Below are 19,983 nucleotides of genomic sequence, written 5' to 3' on the forward strand. Positions count from 1 at the left end.
AGAAAAAACGAAACGAAAATAAAAGAAAAAACGGGCACGGAATAATATTAAATAACAATAATAGTAATAATCATGGCAATAATAACGTCGTTGTGGTGTTATTCTTCGATAGTGTCGTCTCACTCGCTCCCGTCGCCTGGAGACGGTGTTGCTGTGAGAGACAGAATTGGCCGAGCGGGTGAAACGCGACGCGTCCCGCGACCTCCTCCGTTCGACACGTTTTGCCATGAACTCTCGCCGCCGCGGCAGCTGCAGCCTTCCTCCCGCTCCCATTGGTCGGCCGCCTCGCGCTTTCTATCACGGCCGTTGATAGTCATCGCGCGGCCACCGTCCCGTTTGCCCGGCCACTCAATGTGGCCACCGATTTAATGAGGTGGCCGGTCTTGTGGTCCTGCCGTCTCCAGAAACGACAGCCTCTGAGGGCCACCGCAGCAAAGACTCGTTTACTTTTAAACGGTCAGCCACTTTTGGTTGGTCACACTGTCTGCCCTTATCACCGACGGCTGGTGTTTGGATATAAAACTATATAAATATATGATATCTATGGCCGCATCAGCTGCTAGCTTACGACCCATTTAACGACAGAACTACGGAATTCCGAATTTGGAATTGCAATTATCACGGAAAACCAGACTCGATTCTATAGCGGTTCCGCAGCACCACTTATATTTTTGATCGTAATCTGCTTTTTATTCTATCCGTCAGCCGAATTTCACAATCATGTACAAGCTGAAACCGGTGGTCCCAGTACCTATGTTGATTGAGAACACATGCCGCATGTACAAACTCAAAGACTTACAACAAATGTCGTTCTCCGGAGTGCCGATGAGCAACAAGTCTGACGAGGTTAGTTTCATGGCCGTTTTCCACTTATCTGCTAGGTTTTGACAATCCGTAAACCGCTTGCTAGTTGTTTGTCTTCCGACATTTGGATGGAAACGCTCAACTCTCCTGTGGCCGGTTTGAGGAGTCAACGCCCGGTTCATAGATAAAATATATAGTAAACTTACCATTTTGTCGATAGTCCCGCGGTTTCGAAAAGAAAATGTTTGCGAGAATCGCTAACCTCGTCATGACGGTGTCGCGAAATTTACGTCTGCGAGGTGACATCAAGACGTTGTTACAACAGTATAACTCAATAGTTAATGATGATCATATAGATTGATTGTTCTGAGGTTCTGACAAAATTATTTCTTATCATACTTAGAAGATACCAACAACGTTACTTGATTCAAAAAAAAAAATTCTCTGCTTGATCACCTAAACGCACGTGTATGATAATGGGTCGGTGTTACTCAGAATTCATTATTTACCACTAAAGTCGTGTTAATGTTTTTCAACATTCAACATTGTTATTCCAATTTTATTCCGCCTATATGCATGGGCAATCATCCGACAACGGGGTTTCCGATTATTTCGAGCTTTGGGACAGTTTCTTAAAAATTATATTTTTTTCTAAGACTAGAAACAGAATCAGATGAATAAAAAAGTTTAAATAATACTCGTCCACTAGTGAAAAACCAATTCTTATCAACAATATTGAGCACTGCACACAGTACATACCTATAAAGTTGTATAGTTATAGCCAATAGTTTCTTTAAGTATTTATTTTGATTGATTATTTTTGTCACTTATTACAATTTTTACTTGATTTTGTAGCAGGACATAAGTGATGAAACTCAATTATCAGATCAAGAAATCCAAGTACTTTTAGAAAAACAAAATGAAGTTCTCAAAATATTAGAACAGCTTGAACTAAGATTAAGTAAATTAGATGTTAAATTCCCTGATGCAAAGGACAGCATACCCATTTCAGAAAAACAACAATCAACTCAGTGTAATGTTAATAAAGAACACAAAAGCAGTTCTAAGCCTGTAATCAATAATGACATTACAAATCTGATAAAAGTAAGAAAATAAAAATTGGTATTAATATAGTAACTACTAACTAATTATAGTACCTAACTAAACATTTTTGTAGAATGATACAGTAGTGTTTGCCGATCCAGAAGATCCACCCTATTCTCTATTAGCTTTACCAATCTTGTGGCCAGCAGTTGCATGGGATATTTCTTATCATGTGCATTCATCCGTGTTGAAAGATTTGGAGGCATTAGGAACCATTAAAGCATTCAAGAATGTGACTTGTAAAGACAGCAATAGCATTGTTAAAGTCTTTGTAATATGGCAACACAGTTAGTTAACAATTAAATTAGTTAAATATTTATAAATATTCTAATTTTTTTTTTTTTTTTTAGTTAAGCCTAGTCCTAAAGTGGTCAGGTCACCAACGGATGTGTCAATTGGTGAAGTGTCATTGTTGAGGACATTCAATCAATATCTGGCCACTCAACCACTGGCTGTTGCTGATCAAAAAAAATCTGACAAGGTTTTAGATTTAATAAACGAAATTGGTTACTCATCAAATGATCGAACTACAGAACTACACAACCTGATCATGGATTCGAATACTAAATTGGACATTACAAATATTGTTATATGGTCTCTGTTGTACAAAAAAAGTGAACAACCATCAAAGATAGAAAAATGGTTATCACACTTTACAAAAATTATAGTTGTCTGAAAAATTGTTTATAAAAAATAAAATATTTATGTGCATAAAGCATTATTGTTAATACAGTTAAACCTTATTTAAATCAGAATGTATCAATACTATGATACTATAGACTCTTTCTAACTATGATAGAGCTTTAACATTGTATAGATTTGTATAGTTAAATATAAAATTAGTTATAATACCTAATCATTAATAGTAGGGCTAGGATTTCGATGCATTTGAAATATTTTTTCTAGAATAATTGACTTCATGCTTTCCAAGAAACAAATGTGTTTCATGTACACACTATGCTAACAACAGACATTGTTTTGTGGTACCATTTTTTTACATTTTTCAAGGTTTAAAGTAATTTTTAACCTATATTTAGTTATATTATGAAAAACATATATATAAATATACATAATATTGTACTAAAACAACATTTTGGTAATCTGGTTTATAAGTGAAATGATCCACAAATTTGTCTTAATATCTAGGACAGGTGAATCGATAACCATAGATGAGTTTTAACAAAAATGAAAGATTTGTTTGAGCTCCTCAAGCTATACTCTATCCAAAATGAGACTGGACCTTGGCGGCCGAGTTGTGCGCATGGTCGTGGCTTATTTCTGCGGCTCTGCCTGACACATGATCTATGGTGGGGGAGGTGCCTAACCGTTGCAAACGAAAACTGGTCGCCGCTGAGGTCCGGTCTCATTCTGAACAGAGTATAGTATGGCCACGTTTACATTACAATGTACTGGATCATAATCATGTGGTAAACTGGCCAATCACTGGCCTGAAAGATGTACACTTCATAAGTTTACCTTAGTCTATTTCAAGTTAGTAGGTTTCTCTCATGGTTGTTGGACACCAAATGACAGTCACATATTCAAGTCGGGAGTACACAAAAGAGAACTTTTAGGGAACTAGACACCTTGGAATCCATAGAGATTCTAAGCAAAAACCTTAGCATTTTCTTGGCTTTACAAGAAACTTTATCTAAGTGAGCATTACATTTAAGACAGCAATCAAACGTTATACCCAAATCATAAATGGGCTTACTAGAAAATGTCATGAAAATTGCATTTGAGGATGGATAAATCTATCCAATGGGTTTCAGCTCAATTGACCAAGGAGTTAGGGTCCTGAACAAGAATACAATCCCAAAGGGTACTAATACAAAGAAACAACTTTATCTCATCATAAAACATAAATAATTGGCAATGATTAGAATATTTTGGACACCATTAAACCATTTACAAATAATTAGAAGACAGGAGAAAATTCCCACCTAGGGCACCTGTGCTTTGGCATATTATATTGTAAATACTCATTTAAAAAAAAAATGTAACGGTTTAAAATAAAAATGTAACGGATTTTTAACTAAGTTAAGTAGTGACTTTTAACTTACATCTTCTATAAAATAACAAAGTTAAAAGAGTTAAAAATTAACGAATTAACTTTCCCTCTAACCAGTTTTGCCCATAAATAATTATTCTAATATTCATAAATTTACACATTTATTTACCAAATCTATAAAGTAAAAACTATAACTATACACAAAACTTTAAGTGTTCTCCTAAAAGTCTCGTAAAAAAATCAAACCTTTTAGTAAATTAATACATTTTTTTAATTTAAAATAGACATATTAAATTTTATAGATAAATATACACAATAATCTATAGAAATGTAAATTTACAGTGATAAAAGTAATAATAAAAATAGTACACAAAATTATAAACGACATTATTGTACAAAACTTAATACTCAAGTAAATAAAAATACACGTATATAAACATTTACAAACAATATTTAAAAAAAATAGATATGGATAACTCTAAATTATTACCACTAACTTGTTGATTTAATCAAAAAAGTACTGAACACAATATATATGACATTTAACTAACAGTTGTCCATCAGTTTATTTTTAGTTTATGTTTTTAACGTACATATTCTGTTAGTTGTATTATTTAATACAAGTAAATTCACATATGAGACACGACTAAATATGTTAAAAATAATTAATACTACATTGGTCATTCAAATGAAAAATTTAAAAAATAGGAAAATATTCAACAATACAAAAGTAAAGTCTAAATAGTAAACAGTGAACGTTTTAATAAAATGTAATTACTATAAAAAATACATTAATATTTTGATAAGATGAGTAAGTTTTATCTTGTTGACATAACTTTATACAAAAAAATCTAATATAAACAATAACAGTGATTTCAAACTAAAAAAAACGAAATATACTAAGTAGTAAGAGCACTTTTAATTTTACTAGTTTGGGCAAACAAATTATTCACAATTATTATTAAGTTACATGGTCAAAACTCAACAGATACCAAAATTAATCTACCAAAAGAGTAGTTTTAAATCAATCACAAATTGGAAAACTGTTTAGTTTCGAGCACACAGACTTAAATTATTATCTTAATAAATATAGCAGGAATTGTAAAAACCACATACAATACAATTTCAGTAAGTATAAAATTTAAATAGTTGATATATTTTCTTAAAATAGGTATTCTAGACTTTATAAATTTAAAAAAAAATATTGAATACATTTACTGTGGAAATGGCTCATGAGTTATGTATCATTGTTGTACAGTCAATATGAACAAATATAATATCTAATCGCATTTTGTTATGATTGATGTGTTTATTTTTGAACCTTCACAGGAAATCAAGAATTTAAGATCAGTTTTTTTTTTTTTAGTATTATATACTATGTAATATTCAAGTATTTGATGTGAAACAAGGAATTAAATATATCGGTTTATAACTAAGATGTTTTTAACTATTGACAATTCATGTTAAAAGAATCACCTAGTAATTAGTAAATTACATAACAGAAGCCATATAATATGATTACATTTGAAATCTAAGATGTTCATGGTATTCTGATTTTAATATTCGCTCATAATAATGTATGTGTTTAGAAAAGGTGATATAATATCTTAAGGACGCTAGATGTACTTATTACTATTAGTTGTTAGGCATTTAGTTAGTCACCCTTCAATGCGGTCATAATTTGAGTATAATAAGTAGCAATAGTTATAATCTACATTAATAGTAATAACGATGATAAATGATTACAAAGTAATAACTAATAAGTTCACTATCCAATTGTAATACGCTGCTATTACTTTAGTTCTTCTATATTATACATTTTATGATAACATATATAATTTAATACACAATCAACACAAAAATAATAGTAAAATACAATATGATAAGTACTTCACGAGTAGTAATATAAAATATTTGGAATTTTTTTCAGTATTTATAATTAGATTTGAAAAATACAGTTCGACCTTAGAAAAAACTCAAAACATTTCAAAAATAAAGACAGTATGCACTGGATTGACATGGGTCAATTGAAAAATATAAATGCATTCCTAAGATGTTCTCTGAATTTTTTTTCAATCAAACGATGTCAAATCAGTGTAACACTGGTCTTAGGTTACTTATTCAAGGTTTTAAACTAATGAAATTGTACTAAAAAAAAAAAAAGTAAATAAAAATATACAATTTATCACTAATAAGCAGGGTTATCTACACCGTATAGTTAACCGTGCTAATAAGTAATTTACTTAGGCCCGTTATTACAATGTCCGGTTAAAGCTAACCCGACACTTTACCGGACATTGTAAGAATGGCCCTAATATGTATAAAATAATTCTTTTACAATTTGTTGACTAAAACATTTTATTTTTATATAATTACTAATAATACTTTATTAAAGTATTATTTATAAAAGAAAAATGTATTGCTTGGTCCCCCAGTTTTTGTATAATACTATAATTTAAATTACTTAATTAATGCTCCAATAATTGTGTGGGTACTTAATATTAGTTACAATAATATATACAACTTAAAAATACAAATAGTGAAAGCATTTGATATTCAATTAACATTAATATTTGCATTCAAATTTACATTAACAAAACTTTTATTAACGCTTTAGAAATAATACAACTATTCAATTAAATTTGTTGGACCACATTTACATTAAAAATAAAGATGTATAAAATAATCTTGATCAGCACACAAATTACAAAAGAGAACACAATTGAATGTGTTTTTTAAATTTTTTAAAAATAATTCAGTCAAGATACTCATTAATATAAAAAAATTAAAACCCTATTAGATGAATTTAAAAAATACAACATTACAAAATAATTTATCAATATGGCATTTAAAACTAGAAATGCATTGTAAAATTGTTATCATCTGATATGTCATGTTTTAATGTTATTTTTTATAATAGCATAGAATTTCTATTTGTAGTGTAGACAAGATCAATATAAAATCAAAAATTATTTAAATATAATATTCAGTAAATCATTGTAATTTAAATAAAAAATAATACTGAAATGTAATTTATTAGGTTTAGCGCAATCAGTCTTTTTATCTTAAAATAAGTAAATGTGGCTAAAAAATATTTATGAATTTTTAGTTTAAGTAAAAACCTTTTCAAGAGAAATATAGAATTGAGATCAAATTGTTATAGAGCTAAATTAAACATAAAATTTATCAGTCTGTAAAAGACACTTAAATATTTTTCAATTTTAGATTAAGGTTGACCAGTTTATAAGTCATAGTAAAGTACACACATTTATAAAATAATATACAAGTTATTTCAAATTAAACAAAATCATGGACGGATTGGTAAATATGGCACTCACTAGAAGAAATTAAACAAATGACGAGAATCCTGGTAGCGGAGCTCGAGATCTGGCCATGTTATTCATTATAATTTGGCCACCATTAAGGCTCATAACAGCACTTCCTTCAGGTTCTGAATCTGTATAACTAGAATAATTTCTAACAGGTTTTTGCCGTTTCCACGACTGTCTTAAAGAATCATTGACATTGGCATAGTGGTTAACAAACGAGTGCGGATCTGATCGCACGCTTTCATTCTCACTTTCCGATCCCTAGAAGTTAAATATACAGCAATTATTAATAACACTAACTGTGGCGGATAAAATATGTGTAACATAGTTACATATACTGTAGAATAGAAAGTATAAATATAAGTATTGATAGTAAGGAAGAAGGCTTATAAACAAATCATAGTCATCCGGGTACACATATACACATACAATCGTTAGCATATATAAGCCTTTAAGTTTGTTAGTTCCAGAACTAGTACAACAGTTCACCACTAAGGAACTTTGAATGACCATACTGTTTATAAGTCTTTCGTTCAACTATAATTAATATGTAGCTAAGATTTTGTAATTTATTGTATAATAATAAAAAAGGTGGATAAGTGGATGTCGCTCTGCTGTACAGTAGGTTACAAGTGGGTCACTGTAATGGATGGTGTTAAATTTGAATTCAATGATATAATATCATTGTATAAGAAAAACGATTCTGAGCGAAAACGGTCAGTCAGCCTATGATTTTACCAAGTATATTTGATGATATTATTGTGAATAAAGTAATTTATATATAACCTATTTACGTGGAGCCTTGTTTTAAATTTTCAATCCTTAGCCATAAAAGTTAAACATTTTATAAATTTTTAACCACAAAATAATTAATAAATTATAAATTTGATAAATGTTGTCAAAATTTGAACTTTAAATGCTTATAAAAAAAAATTGTGCAAATGTATTTTTAATATTTTTCAACTGCTATTAAAACGATATATCAGGAGTCTAATATTAAATTTTCACGCTTTTTTACCCAACAAATAAAAATTTATTGATATTTATAGAAAAAAAAACTAAAAAAATTGAAAACTGACAATGTCCGTAAACAGCTCAAATAGAGTCAAAATATTTTCAAAATTGTATGGTGTATAGAAAATGCTAATATAAACATTCAGTGAAATGTTCAAGTATCTACAGTCATTCGTTTTTTAATTACAATAAAATAAAAAAATCGTTACATGAGAAATCGAGTAAATATCAAATGTTGTAAAAATATAAATTTCAGACGCTCATAAAAATTTAATTTAAGTTTCTTCTAGACATTTTTTTTTTGATAAAGGTAGACAAACTTATGAGTAATCTTATATTACATTTTCAAATCTTAGATTTAAAAAGAAAAATTTTTATGAATTCTCATCAAAATAATTTGCTATTTTTCGTGATTTTTCCGTATTTTGTCAAAATTTGAACTTTAAATGCTTATAATTAAAAACTGTGACTAAGGATTTTTAATTTTTTTCATCTGCCTTTGAAACAATAACCTAGGAGCCTTCTATTAAATTTTCAAGCTTTTTTACTCAATAGATAAAATTTTATTGATATTTATAGAAAAAAAAACTAAAAAAATTGAAAACTGACAATGGCTGTAAACAGCTCAAAAAGAGTCAAAATATTTGGAAAATTTTATGGTGTATAGAAAATGCTAATATAAACAACCAGTGAAAATTTCATGCATCTACGGTCATTTGTTTTAGAGTTACACCAATAACCAAAATCGATTTTGTTAAAAATCGATTTTGCGTAAAAATTCCCGTTTTTCCTTAATTTTTCTTTTGTTTTTCACATCGCTTTTGAAAACTACTGGGAAATTAAAATTTTGACCTCCCCAATGCACCAACGATATTCACTTTCCCATCGAACAAGATACTGAAGTCGAAAATCGAAGCATTATTTCGACTACTTATCGTGTACACAGACACAAAAATAAAAAAATAAAAAAAAAAAAAAATAAAAAAAAAAACACACATCATTGTAAAATCAATACATTCATCGTTTCACTCAGAATCTAAAATATCAACTAGAACTTAATATTTAAACTATTTTTCATGTAGTTCCCAAGTTATGGTTAAAATATAATTTAAAGGGCTCTGAAACCCCTCACTGAATTATCTAAATATAACAGGTTTCCCAACCCCGTTTCATAACCTTTGAAATATATATAAATTAAATATCATACTTGAGAGTCTGTTGAACTGATTTCTGAAGGTTTTTCAGTAACTGAACTATCGTCTGGATTTTCATCATAACCCTTAACACTGTCATCGTCACTATGGTAAGGAACACTAGCTGGAGATGGTCTTGGTGGAGATTTTCCTAAAGTTCCGATTGGTGGTTTCCGCCTGTGCAATGAATGGTGTAAAGTGTTATGAATGGACATCCGTCCAAGAGAATTGTTGTTCGACATTCTGGTTCTATGAAGTTCCATGGCCAATTGCTGTCGATCGTCAATGTCCATAACCATAGATTCTTCCAAAGTTTTTTGTGCTTCTTCTATATATAGTATAAACATTTTAAGCAAAAATAAAGAAAGTTTAATAAATTAATTAATTGAAATTAACTTACGTTTGTATTTGTAACTTTTGCTTTTAACACATAGTATAGCAATAACCATAATAAGTATAACTAGTGATGCAGCAGCTAATGCAACCATAAACCATGTCTGTCTATAAAACGGCTTCATTTGTAAGTAACCATACTCCAAGTAAAGTTTTGATGGAGTTAAGACCTACAATTTATAATGATAATAATATATACAAATCATAGCAAATAGTTTTTAATATTATATTGTATCCCAAACAGTACACATACCACATCATCTGAATAGGCTGGATAACTAATACCAAACTCATTGTGAGCTACAATTCTAAATAAATATGAAGTAGATGGCAGCAAACTTTGATAGGACACGGAGAATTCATCTAACGGTCCACTGTTACTTTTTGTGACTGTTGTCCAACGTGTGTCATCTGAAAACAATGCAAACGAATTAATAAGCAACCAAACAATTTAACATATTAAGCATAGTGCATAAGACACACGTGCCATCTAAATATTTTTAAACACTTTTAACATGTTCATGATTAATGCAATACATTAAGAACCATGTTAAAAACATAAGCATTTACCATACATTTTTCTATGAACAGTATTGTTCACTGTTCATATATTATTATCGTGACTATAAATGTTTGCCCTTAGAGACACCTGTATATTTTAATAGAGAAAACAATTATATTTTTAATTATTTTTTGTATAAAATTACAACATGAAAACATAATAAACAAATTATTCAAAATAAGTGAAATAATATTTTATGTTTATTTATTAAAAACTAGACAATTTAAATTTAAAATAGAACTAATATTGAGCAATTTTAGTGGGCTGGTTTTCTATATTTTTCGAATGAGCAAATCTACTGTAAAATATCAGGTAGCCTAGCATACAAAAAATTTACTCTACAATTCTACAAATATTTGAGCGAGAGAATGAAAGTATGTAGAAATGAATACTCCAACCAAATGATTTTTAGGAACTATATTCTGGATGATTATATCCTATATTTTTATATAATATAATATATACAAGCGGTCAAAGGGGTGGACCGCAATAACGTCTTTAATTATTACTATATCATTTTTAACCATGAGGATAAATACAGTATATATATACAAGAATGTAATATTATATTAAAACAGGTATTTATCCAAATCTTTTTGTATAGATGCAATGCTACAGATTGCTATTTTTTTCAATGTTTGACATTTTTGCATTCTTTAGGGACAGCATGACATATATTGTCACATTATGTATTATATACTTTTAATTTTACTATATTATGTTATGAATTTACATTAAATAAAATAAAAATTGTGTAGAATTGTAAGAACACAATTAATACTCTGCAGTTGTCATGATATCTCTGATCTCATTATATACATCGATATAATATTATAAATTAATAATTATTATAAAATATATTATTAATTAATTACTCTTTACAAAATATTGTTAGTAATTAAGTATAAGAAGCAGTCAGCAGAGGTTTTAGCTTACAAAAATAAATGATTATGCAACTCTTTGTTTTATTGTGATTAGCGTATCAATTAATCAATTAATATTCATGACAACAAAATATTATGATCAATATAGATTTTGTATAGCAGTATACATTTTTAAATATTTTTTTCATAATTTTTTCATAAGATTTTGTTTAATAATTTATAAATTAAATATTGTCATATAAAATAAAACATAATATAATATATTACAATATTTTTTTAACTTTGTTGCTAATCAAAATCATGTCATACAAAAATGAATGAACATTGAAATTGCTCCCCAAATCAAACACAAAAGCAACACACACAGTACATAATAACATTCACTTCTAAAACATTTTAAACAAACTTACAATGTTCCCAGTCTTGAGTGGCTGAATAGTAAATAATGTATCAAAAAACAAAAAACAGTTTAAGAATATTGCTGTACTTGGGATATTTTTTTTTTAAAAACTAGCAAAATAATTTAGTTCATTGTTTATTAGTGTTTCTAAATATTACCTTTTCGCCTGCTTTGAATGTAGTATCCAAGGATTGGTCCTTTTCCAGACGCCCCATTTGTCCATTTAAGTGCAACACTAGAAACAGTTTTTACTAGTGACAGGTCAGATGGACTCTTTGGTGAACCTGGTTGTGGCCCAGTAGTCACATTTCCTTTAATTGCTACTCCCAAATCTATAGTTTGAGCCCTGACTGAGAATGTATAAGTTACTTCTTCCTCCAGAGGCTGAACAAGAAGCCACGTTTGGTTTACTCTTTGTTTTACTTGTTTACTAAAGCCTGTGTGATGTTTACATTAATAAGCTAAATATTCACCATTAAAATAAACAATAGTAAAGTATGTTATTTACGTTCGTTTTGTTCAGCTGTTTCATACGTAATTATGTAACCTAGAAGTAGGCCATTTTTTCGTTTTGGAGGTGTCCATGAAACTTTAAGACTATTCATTGTTATTTCGGAAAATTGAAGATCAGTAGGTGGACCAGGTACTCCCTTAATAGACAAAAAAAAACAGTATAGAGTAGGGGACTTAAATTAACAACATTATTTGTAATTATACCTGATGAGTTCTAACAATAATAGGCGCAGACCTTGGTCCATCACCAGCTGGATTAAATGCAAGTATTTGGATTTTATACTCAGTGTATTTGTCCAAAAATACCAAGCTGTGGCTAATATAAGTCGCAGGAACGACTTCTGTTTCTTCTTCCACACGATGTTCATTTGGTGAATCAGTCACAATGTAAAAGATCTATTAAAAAAATAATCAGTTAAAATAATTTCACAAATTTAAAATTTTTGACAAAGAACTTACTTTGTATCCCAATAAATCTCCATTTTGTTGATTTTGTTGAGGATGTTCCCAAGATAATCGAACTTCTGTTGATGATATGGCAAATGCTGATACACTACGAGGTTCACCTGTAGGGACAGCTTCCCCAACATAGACAGGAATAGGCATAGAAGGTGGGCCATTTCCTTGAGAATTGAATGGCACTACAATGATATCATAATTTCTGTCACGAACTAAATCTCCAATGACGAGAGTTTTTTCTGTTGTGCCTATAATCATTTGACTAGGTATTGTTTGCAATGCCATGGGAATGTCAGAAACAGGTTGGTACAAAATTTTGTAGCCACCAGTTTGGGTATCACCGTTCCAATACTGAGGAGGTATAGGTTCCCAGGTAACCCGCACACTTGTTGTTGTAATGGGTACAACTTGAACCTTACCAACTACACGACTTGGCGCTGAAAATAATTAAAATACATTTAAAATGAATTTGGTACAAAAAATTGAGTGGATAATTTAATTGATTAATGATGAAAACTCACAGGTAGGTAAAGTCCTGACTTGAGGGGATTCATGACTATAAGTACTTGGACCAATGTCATTGGTTGCTTGAATACGAAACCGATATAAAGTGAACGGTAAGAGGTCTTGGATTGTGTAAGAAGTAATAGATGGATCTATTCGTTCAGGTATAGTGGTCCAAGGACCAATTTCTTCAGACTTCTGTACCGTATAATACCTTAATGGAGCATAGCCATCTCGTCCTGGGGTCCAACTGAATGTGATTTGGGTGGCTTGAATCTGACTACGACTTATTTGAGGTGATGAAGGAGCTTGTGGTATTTCACGGTTGTTTGATGAAAAAACAAGCGCAGACTGACTTTTACCCCAGCCTAAACGTGTTTGGGCTGTTACCCAAAACATGTAGTACTGGTCAGGTATAAGATCAATAGCTCTGCAAAAATATTATCATAAACATAGTATATCCATATAATATAATAACATTATAGTGAATTATAAAGTTGATGTTTTAAATTATTATATTAATTAATATATATATTACCTGAATGTCCTGTCTGAAGCAGGAAATTCTTTGGAAAAATTATAGCCCTCAGAACTATGTAACTGGTAATTTATGCGATAAGCAAGAATTTCCCCATTGGGATCAGCAGGGACATCCCAAATAATTCTGGCAGTGGTTGAAGTAACGTCAGGAAAAGATACATTTGATGGGGTACCAGGTACTATAAATTACAAAATGATATACTTTAAGATTGTATTTTTATAAATTATAAATATACATTAGCTTCTTTTGTAAGACTGTACTTACCATCTTCAAAAGTTTGAACTCTAGTAATTGGAGTAGATAACACACCATCACCTAACCGACTATAAGCTAGAACTTGTATGCTGTACTGAACAAATTTCTTTAACTCTGTTAATGTAGTGGTGAAAGTTGAATTTTTAGGGATATCTTTAATTTGTACAGGATACACAGCACGGCCACCTGGCTTGTAATAAACCTATTCAAAATAAAATTTTTTTATTTTAAATTACTTAACTTAATAAATATAATAGTTAATTAAAAATATTTCAACTTACTTTAAATCCTTCAACGATTCCATTTCGATGATCAGAAGGAACATCACCCCAACTAACAACAATGGTTGTTGAAGATGTTGCATTTGCAATAACATTTATGGGTCCCATTGATGGCACTATAAATTACAAATAATTATTTAATTAATTTACATGTACCTATAAATTTAGTTTTTTTTTTTTTTTTTAATGATATACCTGATTCTCTAGTACGTTCAAACGCTGGTGGACTAGGACCAGAAGATCCAACATCATTAAACGCATTCATGGTTACATCGTACTGAGTAAATTTTTGTAAAGAGTCCAAAACAAATGAATTTGAGGTAATGTCCTCAATTGTGACCGTATATACAACACTAGTATTCAATAATCTATAAGTTATATTATAACCTTTTCCATTTCCAAACCATTCACTTTGTTGCAAAGGCTAAATGATAAACAAAATACCGTTAAAAGTTATTCTTAAAATTAAAAATAAAAAGATTCTTTCTAATACTTACAATCCAGCGGACACGAAGTTCAGTAGAAGACATTGCACGGACAGTGACATTATAAGGGGGATGAGCTGGTGGTGCTTGAATAGTTTGAAAATCCTTAGTTGGGTCTGAAGGCTCTGATGCACCAACTACATTCCATGCAGTGATTCTTAAACGGTATAATGTGTAAGGAACTAATTGAAGAACTTTCAGTGTAGTTGCTTCGGGACTACTTTCTTCATGCACAGTAAACCAAGTAGTATTCCTTGCTGTCTGTGCCTAATTCACAAAATATAAAATAAAATAATTATTTCATGGTTAAAGATAAAATATAATTATTAATTAACATACTTCTACAACCCATTTAGTGATAGAAGAATTTCCATCAAAACCTGGTGTAAATTGGAGCACAACTGAAAATGGCTCAATATTTGTTATGGCCAACTTGGTTGGTGGATTGGGCAAAACCGGTTCAATACCAGACTGTATTGTGGCTATTCTACTAGGACCGGGACCAACTTTTGTCCAAGCAAATACTTCAAATTTATAATGGGTTGTGGCTTGTAACTGATCAATTACAATACTGGTGATGTCTGAGGTGACGTTTACTAAGTGAGTGGTTTCTGGTCGATCACGTATGGAATAAGACACAGTGTAGGCAATTAAATGACCATTTGTATGTAATGGTGAAGACCAAACAACATTCACAGAACGATCTGATACATCTTCAAAGTGGAGACTACCAACTAAATCAGGAACTAAAAAAAAATAATAAAATTATTGGTATTATTTTTGGCTGTGTAATTTTTTGATTAAAAATAAATAAACTATGTAATAAAATAAAAAATAGTAATTTGAATAAAGTATTTGTGTTAAAGATAAAATTGGTTTCACTAATTAAAACTATATCAAACGGTTAGGTATATAATTGAATTATATATATATATATATTAAATTAAAAGATGTTTAAATACAGTTAACTTCAATTATTATTTAATAATTATTAATTACCATCTTCGTGTGTAACAACTAGTGATGGACTACTGATTGGACCATCACCAGGATCAGTGAAACATAACACTGTCACATTATAGGCTGTAAATTTCCTAAGGTTCACAAACGTTGTGGTCTGCTGAGCAAGTGGATCAAATAAACTAGGAGCAACTGTCGTTTCATGTTCCACTCGTTCTCCTATAAACATTGAAATAGTAATATGATAAACATTTTTATCAACAGAAGAAAAATGTTTTGTAAAAGGAAAAAAATCATAATCAAATAATTAAATCAATAATTATTTTAAACTATGACTCACCAATCCACGCTTGAAGTTTGTAACCTTGATTAATTCCATTTATTTTTTGTGGATCTGGAGGTTTCCACCAAACTTGAACCGAAGTACTATTTATTGGTCTAGCAATTACATCAATTGGAGCTGCTTCGGGAACTGTAACAAAAATTATGATTATTTTGTTTAACTAAAATAATAAATGATTGCCAGATCAAAAAAAAATTATAAAACAGTTTGAATTAATTGTTGACTAATTTAAATGGATCATTATAATTTATAATACCGAGCTTACAATATGGTAAAAAAAAAAAAATATATATATAAATTAAATAAAAACAAACCTCCTTCTTTAGTCTTTATTCTTATACTATCACTATAAACTCCAACTCCTTTATTATTGTAAGATGCTACTTGAAGTACATAGTCTTTCCATGTAATTAGATCTTGAATTAAATAATAATGCTGAGCCTGAAAAATATCATAAAACAAATGGAAAATATTAGTAAACAACTGTATAATATTTATTACCTAATTATAGGATAAGTATCTACATGATTAATTTTATATTTTTAAATAATAAAATTAGACTTACCCCACTAGTAATATTATGATCAGTCCACGGACTATTAAAATAACCATGTAACCTATATCTTATAATATATCCAAGAATTTGTCCGTTATGATGTTCTTCTAAGGGAGGTTGCCATTGAGTAATGATTTCAGAATTTGACCTAGCTGATCCAACAAACCCTAAAGGTGGTCCAGATGGAGCTAAAAGACAGACAATATTAAAAAAATTTAGTTCTATTACACTAATTAATTGATCAAACCTTGTTGTGGTAATGTAACAAAATTGCTCGGTTGTGAAGGTGTTCCTTCACCAATTGCATTCATAGCACTGATTCTGAATTGGTAAGTATTAGCTGCTTTTAAATTTTCCAGGACCACATAACGAGAATTCGCAGATATATTGGTAAGCTCAGTAACCCAATCAACAAGTGGATCCAATAATGATTGAGTTTCTGAAATTTTGTTTAAAATAATTAAATTTGAGTATAATAAATGGCAAATATTCAGCTATCAATGCCTACCAATTTGTCGTTTTTGTACAATATATTTTAATATAGGACTATTGCCATCAAAACCCACAGTCCAAGAAACATTTACAGATCTGGGTCCAACACGTTCAGCCTGAGCAACATTTGGAGGATAAGGCAATTCAAGTATACTTAAATGTGCATGTCTTCTCTCATTTCCTCCAGGAGATGAAACCGAACAAGTGTAGACACCAGCATCACCAGCACGTACAACTCCTATTTCTAAAGTACCATCAGCTGAAACTTTTATTCTTGAATTTCCAGCTCCAAGACTCCTGATAAATTATATAGCATAACCAATTAAAAAAGGCTCTACACATTAAGAATTACCACATACTTGTTATTATGAAACCAATCAATTTGATAAAGTACAGAAGGATCACTCGACACTTTACATTTCATAATAGAATTTTGTCCTAGTAAAACTCTAGTATCCATAGGTGGTTCGACAATGGTAGTTTTACCTAAAAAAAATAAGGTTTATAATATTAATGTATATAATAGTAAATATGTATTAAAACAATAAAATTTCAATATTTAATAAAATTAAAACTCCTATATTTGTTTCTTCAGTTTCTAATTATAGATAATTGTTTTAACCCCTCGATTTGTTGACAAAAGAAATAAATACCTAGAACTTTAATATAAGCGTGCATTTCCACAGTGCCAGCTTCATTTGATCTTATGCAAGAATATTTTCCAGTGTCTTGGACTTTTGTGGACGATATAAATAAATCTCCTGTATCTAGTATACGAATTCTCTCATTCAATGATACAAATAAATCTAAAACATAAGAAAATTTATTATATTTTAATTAATTTAAAATGTTTTTAAATCATAAAACCATACCACCAAAGGTCCAAGTTGTATTTGGTTTAGGTGCACCAATAACTCTACAAGACAATATAACTTCATTTCCTTCTAGAACTGTAGAATTTTGTGGCTCATTCTCAATGATTGGACCAGTAGCTGTAAAATGAAGCAAATAATAAAAATATTGTTAAGTAGATAGTTTACAATAAAAACTAAGTACATTAATTGTTCAAAACTTTTTATTACTTGTGATTTGACACGTAAAAAAAAAATATTAATTTGTTTAATTATTCTAATGTTTTAACTACATAATATCTGTTTATTAAAATACATAATATGCTTGAAATACTAATAACTAGAGTTAGGATTTTGTAGCATAAATATTTTTTTGTTTCAAAATCCCAACCCTGTTATAATGACAGCCCAAGTAAAAAAAAAAATTGTAGAGGATAAGGTTGATTGTTAATGCAGTGGTGTAATCATAAGGGAGGCTGAGGTGGCTGCAGCCCTCCCTCCAAAATTTCGGGAAATTAAAAAATGGTTTTAGTGAACATATAATGTGAAACGTAACCATGTATTAAAATTTTAATCTGTAGGCTGCTGCAATTTTAAAATGTTATAAAACCACAACTTTACCATACTAAACTTAAGAGAGATTCTATAGCTAGGCCTCCCCCATATAGCAAATCATTAGCCCCCCCCAAAGCAAAATCCTAGCTATGCCACTCATACAATGTGCAAACAAAACTATAGAATACAGCTTCACTAAAAAAAAAAAAATACGGCATTGGAATGGTTTGTATACCTAAACACTTCGCCATTCCCAAAATTTACATGTCAAATGTACATATTTTGTTTAACTTTGTGTCTATATGCGTAATGCGTAACTATAATAGTGCAAAGTGCTGTGCTAAAAAATAATATTTCCATCGTGGCTACGTCAAATAACCACGCGTTTTTAAGCAAAACCTTACGAGGCAAATTTTTTCGGGCACTCGGGTGTTGCCATGGCATCATTCTGTACACAGAGGCTCTCGTCCATCGTTTAGAACGTCCTACATTAACCATAAAAGTATTTACATTTCGTACATTGTTCAACAGTCAACAAATTAATGATATTATGTATAATATGCGCCAAATCCGTACAAAAGAGTGACTTGAGTAATACAACTATAAAAATCAGATGTCTGCAACAATATTTAGTGTTTAGATTCGTATTTTTTTTTTCTTGGGATTTGATTTTTATGGCACAAAACAGACACTATTCTTTTTTTTTTTTAAACAATACCTAGAACTTTTTTAGATTCGTCAACGTTAAAATCATTATTAGATATACTTTTATTTTCGACTTGGGTAATCAAATCCTGATTTCATGCTCCCCGACCACGATAATTTTATTGGATTTACAAACAGAATTTTGATGACTATAGTATTTTTGTTTTTTATTGTTACAGTCTAAATACGTTAACGAACATAACATTTTCCCACAAAACTGAAACGAATCAATCCATTTAGGAATAGTCGTTAAGGGAAATCTAGACAGATCAATATTTTTAATTAATTAGAACGGATTATCGAAATATTTTTATCATAATAACTATGACTATTATAAAATAATAATATACTATAAAAATACTATAGACTCTATAGATACTAAAAGTACCTATAACCTAAATTAAATTCACAGTATTGATTACGTACTATACACATAAGAGTTAACTTTATTTTATTTTTGTTCTAATCCATTTTTATAGTTATTGTTATAATTCTTTACCATTCCTATAAGATAAAAACAATATTTTTAATTAACCCAATTTTAATAATAAAAAAAATACAAAAACAAAGACAGCATTTTTACGAGTATGTGTACTTACTTTTGACTTTCAACCATGTACTAATAGAATCTGTCCCGGCTTCGTTTTCTGCTTCACATTGAAACATGCCAGAATCTTCGATGTTCAATTTCTTTATTACTAAAGTACCATCTTCTTCAACTATATACCTATAAGAAATAATCGTAATATATATTTAACAAAATTTCAAACATCGATGTATTGAATGGTT

General features: G+C 29.8%; 2 protein-coding genes across 6 annotated transcripts in view; one reads left to right on the forward strand and one right to left on the reverse strand.

Annotated features, from left to right (window-relative positions):
• Positions 1 to 565: 565 nt before the first annotated feature.
• LOC132949846 (uncharacterized) lies at positions 566 to 2,636 on the forward strand. 2 transcript variants are annotated; one of them, XM_061020926.1, is made up of 4 exons: positions 566 to 846; positions 1,663 to 1,908; positions 1,982 to 2,195; positions 2,259 to 2,636. In XM_061020926.1, exons 1-4 carry the CDS (start codon positions 721 to 723, stop codon positions 2,582 to 2,584), a joined length of 912 nt encoding a protein of 303 aa, XP_060876909.1. In that variant the 5' UTR covers positions 566 to 720; the 3' UTR covers positions 2,585 to 2,636. The 2 variants fall into 2 exon arrangements, with proteins under 2 accessions (XP_060876909.1, XP_060876908.1); XM_061020925.1 differs by having other exon boundaries at positions 569 to 846; positions 1,660 to 1,908.
• Positions 2,637 to 4,166: 1,530 nt separating this feature from the next.
• Positions 4,167 to 19,983, reverse strand: part of LOC132951281 (protein sidekick) — a 34,321-nt gene continuing 18,504 nt past the window's right edge. The window contains exons 7-33 of one of the 4 annotated variants that reach the window (XM_061023081.1): positions 19,794 to 19,921; positions 18,894 to 18,974; positions 17,956 to 18,075; positions 17,737 to 17,889; positions 17,443 to 17,569; positions 17,100 to 17,380; positions 16,839 to 17,030; positions 16,601 to 16,779; positions 16,350 to 16,476; positions 16,033 to 16,164; positions 15,732 to 15,911; positions 15,072 to 15,478; positions 14,745 to 14,999; positions 14,443 to 14,671; positions 14,248 to 14,363; positions 13,976 to 14,168; positions 13,709 to 13,889; positions 13,188 to 13,600; positions 12,667 to 13,103; positions 12,412 to 12,603; positions 12,203 to 12,344; positions 11,853 to 12,131; positions 11,705 to 11,725; positions 10,102 to 10,259; positions 9,856 to 10,018; positions 9,470 to 9,783; positions 4,167 to 7,509 (exon numbers count right to left, since the gene is read on the reverse strand). In XM_061023081.1, coding sequence (XP_060879064.1) covers positions 7,267 to 7,509; positions 9,470 to 9,783; positions 9,856 to 10,018; positions 10,102 to 10,259; positions 11,705 to 11,725; positions 11,853 to 12,131; positions 12,203 to 12,344; positions 12,412 to 12,603; positions 12,667 to 13,103; positions 13,188 to 13,600; positions 13,709 to 13,889; positions 13,976 to 14,168; positions 14,248 to 14,363; positions 14,443 to 14,671; positions 14,745 to 14,999; positions 15,072 to 15,478; positions 15,732 to 15,911; positions 16,033 to 16,164; positions 16,350 to 16,476; positions 16,601 to 16,779; positions 16,839 to 17,030; positions 17,100 to 17,380; positions 17,443 to 17,569; positions 17,737 to 17,889; positions 17,956 to 18,075; positions 18,894 to 18,974; positions 19,794 to 19,921 — 5,443 coding nt within the window. In that variant the 3' untranslated portion in view covers positions 4,167 to 7,266. The remainder of the gene's footprint in view (positions 7,510 to 9,469; positions 9,784 to 9,855; positions 10,019 to 10,101; positions 10,260 to 11,704; positions 11,726 to 11,852; positions 12,132 to 12,202; positions 12,345 to 12,411; positions 12,604 to 12,666; positions 13,104 to 13,187; positions 13,601 to 13,708; positions 13,890 to 13,975; positions 14,169 to 14,247; positions 14,364 to 14,442; positions 14,672 to 14,744; positions 15,000 to 15,071; positions 15,479 to 15,731; positions 15,912 to 16,032; positions 16,165 to 16,349; positions 16,477 to 16,600; positions 16,780 to 16,838; positions 17,031 to 17,099; positions 17,381 to 17,442; positions 17,570 to 17,736; positions 17,890 to 17,955; positions 18,076 to 18,893; positions 18,975 to 19,793; positions 19,922 to 19,983) is intronic. The other 3 variants (XM_061023084.1, XM_061023082.1, XM_061023085.1) reach the window with 3 other exon arrangements.

The sequence above is a fragment of the Metopolophium dirhodum genome, chromosome 8 (genome assembly GCF_019925205.1).
Source record: "Metopolophium dirhodum isolate CAU chromosome 8, ASM1992520v1, whole genome shotgun sequence".
In the NCBI taxonomy this organism is placed as follows: Eukaryota; Metazoa; Arthropoda; class Insecta; order Hemiptera; family Aphididae; genus Metopolophium; species Metopolophium dirhodum.

Coding starts and splice junctions, on each gene's coding strand:
- LOC132949846 (XM_061020925.1), top strand. CDS start 721: ATGTACAAGCTGAAACCGGTGGTCCCAGTACCTATGTTGATTGAGAAC. Junction 847..1,659: donor TGAGCAACAAGTCTGACGAG/GTTAGTTTCATG, acceptor TTGATTTTGTAG/CAGGACATAAGTGATGAAAC. Junction 1,909..1,981: donor ACATTACAAATCTGATAAAA/GTAAGAAAATAA, acceptor ACATTTTTGTAG/AATGATACAGTAGTGTTTGC.